Source organism: Arachis ipaensis, chromosome B02 (genome assembly GCF_000816755.2).
Source record: "Arachis ipaensis cultivar K30076 chromosome B02, Araip1.1, whole genome shotgun sequence".
In the NCBI taxonomy this organism is placed as follows: Eukaryota; Viridiplantae; Streptophyta; class Magnoliopsida; order Fabales; family Fabaceae; genus Arachis; species Arachis ipaensis.
The window spans coordinates 103,458,142-103,465,541 of NC_029786.2; the positions used below are offsets into that span (position 1 = coordinate 103,458,142).

The window sequence follows — 7,400 nt, forward strand, 5'->3', positions numbered from 1 at the left end:
TGATTATGTTAAGTATATACTAAAATCAGCTACCAAAATTAATTACAAGTATCAAATATATATTAGAATATAAATACACATTGAAAATAAATTAAATCACATATGTATTTATATACATAAATACATTAGTAGCTGATTTTAGTGACTAATTATCGTGTATAAATAATATTTTTATTAAAAAATTTTCATTAGATGGTAATTTCTTTTACTTATAAAAGTTAAATTTAAGGTATTTACCAAAATTACGATTGAAAATAACGACTCGTGCTCCTCTACTTTTTGCACCATAAGCAAGTGCCCTTCCTGCACCTCCTGCTCCGACCAGCACAAATATTTTTTCTGCAAGTGGAGAGGATTCTGGGTCTTTGCCATTCACATATTTTCTACCTGTTCATTCAAATAAATATATTTTTTTAACATAATATGTGTTTTGTTAAACGGTTAGATAAGTTTACATATTTTAGTAAACTATTTAATTGAATACGTATCAACATCTTAACTATCAATTTTACGTGAACACATTTTTATGTAAGTAATTATCTAAAAAATTTTTTCGAATATTAACAGATAAAACTAAATCAAATTAAACATTAAAAATATTTTAAGATTTTTTCAAAAAATTTAAAATAAAAAAGAAAATACACTTTACCCTAATTTTTACTATGGAAAGATATGGTTAAAGTAACTTAGAAATTATGGTTTGATTGTGAAGGTACCTCTCATTGCATCCTCTATTGCTGTGATACAAGCCTCACAATCTGTATTGTAACCAATTAGCTTTCCATCAATAGGCCTTCTTATTATAGTATTTACAGCTCCAATGGACTATATAATGCAAATGGAAGACCATAATTTAGAACATACTTTAGCACACTTAATTAGATCAACATGAAATTTATCTTAATTAAATTTGAATAAATTAATAATGCTCATATGAAGAATAATATTGTGCAGCTAAATAATGATTTAGTTTCTATAGGTCATTTAGGTAAATTGACACATCTTCAATGACTATTGTTTATTACAAACCTTAGCAAGTGGATGAACTTCATCACAACAATTGATTGCTGCCTCTTTATGAGGGATTCCAACACTGCATAAATTTCACTTAGAAGAATCACTCCTTTTTTCTGTGCATGTATATAATAATTGCACTTATTATAGTAATCAACATTTAGGGGAAAAAATTATATATGGGAAAATTTTGAGTGATATCCTCAAAATGTTTTTTTTTTATATAGAAAAAGAGAAATAGCTTCTTCACTTTTTGATTCGCAGACACTTAAGTCTTTTAGGATTTGAAAATATATTTAAGTTTTTAATCTTTTTAAAACTTAGACATATCGATCCTCTATGTTTACTTACCGATAAATCATACGTGACTCCTATTGTACTGACGTGGTCATTACGGATGCATACGTGGAAGAGTTTTTAAAATGAGACAAGTTAAACTCAAGGATCGATGTGTCTAGATTTTGAAAAAGTCAGGGACTTAAATGTATTTTTAAATACTTAGGGACTTAAATGTCTGGGAACTAAAAAGTTAGGGATTGATTTGTTATTTTCTCTTTTTTTTTTCTCCTTATTCCAAGATATGAGGAATTAAGAAAACGTTAGAGCAAATTATAAATTTTTTTAATTTCTAAAAAGTAAATTTGTTTGGATGAATTTTATTTTTTATTTTAAATATTTTAAAAAAGCAATTCATTTGAAGCTAATTGTAAATTTTTATTTTTATTTTTGAAAAATAATTTTACTAGAGTAAATTGTGAAAAAGTAAATACATTAGAGTATCACTTTATCTGCGTAATACACATATTTGTACTATTTTTTAGCAAAATACATAATCCAGAATCATATCAAAATTAAAAAATGCAATATTCAAGCATACTTATTAAGAAAATGTATACCTGAAACCTGCAAAGTCAGTGCTTGTATAAGTCTTGAAGAACTCTTTAACATCATCAACCAACATTGGCACATAAATTCCATTGTAACCTGCATGTCTAAAAGTAGGGTTGTGCAAAATGGGCCCTTTGCTATGGCCCACTGGGTTTGATACAAGCCCAAAAACTTTGGTATCGGCATTCAGATGCTCCAATTTATACACATTTTTAAGGCTAACAAGAGTTGGTAAGCCTGCTATTGGTTTTCCCTCCAAAGAACCATATACCAAAAATCCTCCAAATTTTGGTCCCAATAATTGGCATATAAGGCCTCTACTTCCCACTGCAATGGCAATTAGGGGAACCTGCATGTAAAGTGTAAGCACAATCATGAAATACATTAGGCTGCGTTTGTTTAGGTATGAAATATTGAGGCATGAATATAGAGTAGGCAGTTAAAATGGGCTAAATCCATCGGGTCAGTCTATTTACCTGTTTAAATGGGCAGACTTTGCCTCTAAAATTAAACCCGTTTAAATTTCGGGCTAAACGAGCTGAGTCCGATTAACCCGAAAAAAAAAATGACGGGTTAAACGGGCTAGCCCACGGGCTAAACGGGTGGCCCGTTTAAATTTTTTTTTAAAAAAGTAGCACTTTTAGCTAATAATTCTCCGATTCGACCCTTTAATCCGACCCATCAACTAAAAAAAAATATTTTTTAATGATTTTTGACTTAAAAGTAGTATTTTTTGTCAAAATATTTTTCAAAAAATAAAATAAAATGATAAACGGGCTGGCCCGTTTAACCCATCGGGCTGACCATAAACGGTCCGGGTTAGAAAATTTTGACCCGCAATTAAAGCGGGCTTAAACGGGCAAACCCGTTTAACCCGCGAACTTAACGGGCCGGGCCTAAATGGGCTGAGCTAACCCGTTTGACAGCCCTAATATAGAGATATAAAATCGTATTTAGCAGATAAAATGTGGTTAGAGATAATATGTTTACAGGTATTATATTAGTGTATTTTATATCTATCTTGATAAAAAGAACACAGAGACACAACTTATTTTTTATTTTTTTATTATTTTTGTTATTTTTTTATACTTATATTTTTTATTATTATATTTTTTTCTCAAATTTTTTTAACGAAAAAANATGAATAAAAATTCTCAAATTTTTTGTTTACAATATTTATTTATCGCCTTTTAGGTAAATTAATTTGGTTTGACTTATCTATTGCTCCCATATTGAATATAAAGAACTTATTGCAAAATTGGCAATTATACCCGGTACATAATAAACAATAACATATTTATACAATCAATTAATTATTCAATAATGATATTTTGGTAAATATTTTCTTTTATAATCCATAATTGATTTATGTCTACATTTAAAAAAAAAAAATTATTGCAAATAGTTTAACGATAGTTATATCAATGGTTGTCCAAAATCATCACTAAATATTTTGACAATTGACAACGCTTTATTTAGTGGTAAATTTATAATTTTCGCCAAATAATTTTGGCATCTGTTAATACCACTGGTAAAAATTAAATATAACTCTTGCTGCCACGTGAGAATAAGTTGTATAAAAATATTTTAGAAAAATAAATGTTGATATTGGCATATTTTTAGAGAATCAGGTTATATACACACAAGTTAAAAATATAGATAGAGTATGCATTTAATTTTAGTTATTGAAGACTTTTAAAGTACGAATATTTTGCTGAATTGTCATGTTTACGTGTTGAATATATTTTGAATACGACACTCATTGATATTTGTTTGACACATATATTTTTTATGTTTAATTACGTCTTAATAAAAAATGAAAAATTCTTCTTCAGATACGCTTAGATACTGTCAGTGTGTCCAACCTTATTCTTAATATGTAATCTTTAAAAATAAAATATATTATTATTTATTATCCGTCTCTTATTCTGTGTTTGTGTGTCCATGCATAATAGTCAAAGATAAAATATACACATAAAATGTGCATTTAAATTTTAGTGTTTGTAAATAAAAATACGTGGTCAATGACAAGTTTATGATACTTCATTTACATACAAACTAGTCATTTAATTAGAAATTGTTTGATACCTGGCAATGTGTGAGCATCCGAAAAATTGGCACTAAATCAGTGATGTAATTAACATCAATTTTGAGTTTGATAACATCAGCTCCTGTAAATTGCATATCTGCAATTAGATCTCCTAATGCCTCAGCTGATGGAGCTTTCCCTCCATTGATATACCTTGATACAATAAATTTACTCTTGGGGTTCTGAATTTTGTATTGGAATATGCATATATCAGAAGCCAACTGAAAATAAAAAGGTTAGTATAAAATAAAAAATAGGTTTTTTAAATCTTTCTTAAATAAAAAAAAAAAAACACAATAATAATGTTACCGAAAACTTAATTAATAAATGCTGGATTAGATGCATAGAAAAACATAATGAATGGTCCATTATATTGTGTCGATATCTATATCTATATATTGTCTTTAAAATTTGTTACAAACTTAAAAAATATACTTAAATTTTATTTTATTTAATTTTGATTTGCATCAAATATATTCTTGATGGTTAATTTTTAAAAAAATTTAGTATTAATAAAAATTTTGGGACAAAATTGAAACAAAATAAAATTTAGGGATATTTTTGAAACTTTTAACAAATTTCAGAAACAAAAAATATATTTTATCCTATTTTCTATAATAAAGTCTTAAATCATTATTAAGTTCTTCATAAAATAGAACAAAAAACTGAGATCTTGCAATTATTTTAATTAACCTTGAAATTACATATACCCGCACTTTAGAAGTGAGAAGAAGCCAAATCCTTGAAATGTATGATGACTACCTCATAATCCAGTTCAATAAACTCCACCTCCAATTCCATTGCCACTCTTAGTACTTCCAACAATGTAGCTTTGCTTTTAGTTTTGTTTATCATACTTGATGGTGATTGGTCTCTGTTAATTAATCACAATTAATGAAATAAACATCAGCTCAAATTAGCAATATAATCATATGCTATACACCACTTATAAAATGTCACTCCTTAGTTCTAAGGTATTTATTACTTAACATTTTTTATAACAGTAATTAATAAATACAAATAAAAATAAAATAAAAAACAATAAATTATGACCACTTTTGATCTCCAAATTTTAGTCCCAAAAATAACAAAAATACTTTTTTTTTTTGAGGTTTTTTTTGATATTTTGATCAATAGTGACAAAACTAATCAAGAGTAACTTTTGTACATAAATCAAAACTGTACCAAAATGTGGTCCATCTGATTATTGGAAAATTTTAAATGATTAGAATTATATTATGTTTTAAATTTAAATTATGTAACCAACATTTAAGTAATTTGTTGTGCTAATCACCCGTAATTTCTAGATAATCTAGAATCTACTACCAATTGATAAATATTTTTATTTTTTTAATAAAATTTGCATTGTTTGTCAAATTGTTCTTATTATTTTCGTCACTATTTCCAAGTGAACCCCACTTGATACAACCGAATGACCGATCAAATTCATTGATAGTATTTAGTACTGATGGAAACAATAAAAAGGGCCCCAATAAAAAGTGTAAAAACTAGTAAAGTAACTTAAAAATGAGATTAAAAAACATAACAAGCTAAAATATGAAAATAATATATACACACACTATCATAATGACTCAGTTTAATTATTCATAATAAATTTTAAAAAAGTAATGAAGCTAAGATATATAAAATGATATTTTCTATTCTCAAATTATTTATTTATGAAGTATTTTTTTTTATAAAAAATATTATTTGTATACTAAAATTAGTCACTACGTGTTTGTGTATAAATAAACAATCATGTTAGGAAGATAAAAAAAATCAAAATTTATCTTATTTAGCGATCATTAATTGTCGCAGCAATTAATAAATGCTAAAAATAAGATAAATTTTGAATAAGCATAATTATATTATTATTTAAAAATTATAAAAGAAGAAAAGTAAAACCTGAGAGACACAATTGCAGGGAGTGTTCTAAAGTTGATGAGGCTGTGAAGTTGAGAAATGTGAATGAAAGACAAAGCATGAATGCATAGCTCAACAATGTTGGCACCTTCTGCTTTGGCCTTAACCATGGAAGATGCCATTTCTTCCATAGTTTCACATTCAAGTGCTGCACAAACCAGAGGGTAATTGTTCATGGATCCCATGAATTATTAATTAATAAGTGATGATGATGATATGAAGAATAGTCTTATGCTATGCTATCACTTTGCAACTGATTTGCCACAGCTTTATAGGCAAAGGAACAAGGTGTGACTATTTATATATATAGCTTCATGGGACTTTATATGTTTATAAAATATTATTATTGTTCCGAAAATTAGTTTAAACGGATGGATTTGGGCCTGAACATGAGGTTTATACTCTTTTTAGGGTAGCGTTCGACTTGTGTTGGAGTCGAGGTACTGCCGTCTGAATTTTTTGTGAAGAGGTGAAAGATGGTACCTGTAAAAGACTCTAATGTTTAAGTTAGTAAGGGTTTAAGTAAGTTTTCAATAGATTGGATTTTGAATAAGTGAATATACTTGAGGCTTTGTTAGTATATTTATAGTAAAAAAATAACCATTTTTAGAATAGTTTTGCCTTTGATGGTAGATGACCGTTCTTGTTATCTTAAAAATTTGTTGAGATCTCTCTTCTAGATAAAATAGAGAGATAGTAAAAGATATTTCAGGAGATAATCACTTATTCAGATAAATAAAATTGAACCACCCTTGTCATGTCCAACCTCTATATGAAGTCGGATAAGTAAATAAGGCTAATTTTTTTTAGGTGAATTTTTATTCTTATTAGGCTTGACTTTATATTTTTGGATNTATCTCAATTTAACATATAACTCGGTACAAATATTATTTTATTATTATCTTATTGATTTCAAATTATAGTTAAATATTTCGTATTTGTAACGAATTATATTTTGGATGGGAATATATAGGATTTTTTATTGTAAACAAAAATAAAAAAAATTATTCTTTTATTACCACTGAAAAATTCATTTTAGAAAAATATTTATTTAAGCAACGGAATATTTTTGGTAAGTACCGACACTGTCTGAAAAATTTTGACAGAAGTAATACCGGCGATAAGTTGCAAGAAACAGTTATTATTATTATTATTGTTGTTGTTGGTGTAGAAATAGTTAATTAGCATGTGGAATCTATTCCAATTGTTAATTTTGTTCAAGCCAAATTGAACCATTATAGATATAGTTAGACAATTTTATCTCATGTTATAACCATGTTCAATCATTGAAAAGTTTTAATAGAAATATGACTCTTTAATATCGATTTTCTAGTAAAATTTTTGAGCAAAAATGTTTTTTTCTTTCATATATAAAATAGTATGATAGATTGAGCAATGAGAATGTGACATGAAGAAGTTTAAAAAATGAGTAAACCAAGTTTGAACAAACAATTAAACCACTCAATGTGTCACATTCTCATTGTTC

The 7,400-nt window shown here is 27.1% G+C and overlaps 1 protein-coding gene across 3 annotated transcripts in view; it reads right to left on the reverse strand.

Moving 5' to 3' along the window:
- The window catches only part of LOC107626109 (bifunctional 3-dehydroquinate dehydratase/shikimate dehydrogenase, chloroplastic), a 9,415-nt gene extending 3,214 nt beyond the window's left edge, over positions 1-6,201 (reverse strand). For 2 of the 3 annotated variants that reach the window (XM_016328893.2, XM_016328892.2), the window contains exons 1-7: positions 5,897-6,201; positions 4,754-4,865; positions 3,991-4,212; positions 1,911-2,251; positions 1,030-1,093; positions 717-825; positions 238-387 (exon numbers count right to left, since the gene is read on the reverse strand). In XM_016328893.2, coding sequence (XP_016184379.1) covers positions 238-387; positions 717-825; positions 1,030-1,093; positions 1,911-2,251; positions 3,991-4,212; positions 4,754-4,865; positions 5,897-6,099 — 1,201 coding nt within the window. In that variant the 5' untranslated portion in view covers positions 6,100-6,201. The remainder of the gene's footprint in view (positions 1-237; positions 388-716; positions 826-1,029; positions 1,094-1,910; positions 2,252-3,990; positions 4,213-4,753; positions 4,866-5,896) is intronic. The other variant, XM_016328894.2, reaches the window with a different exon arrangement.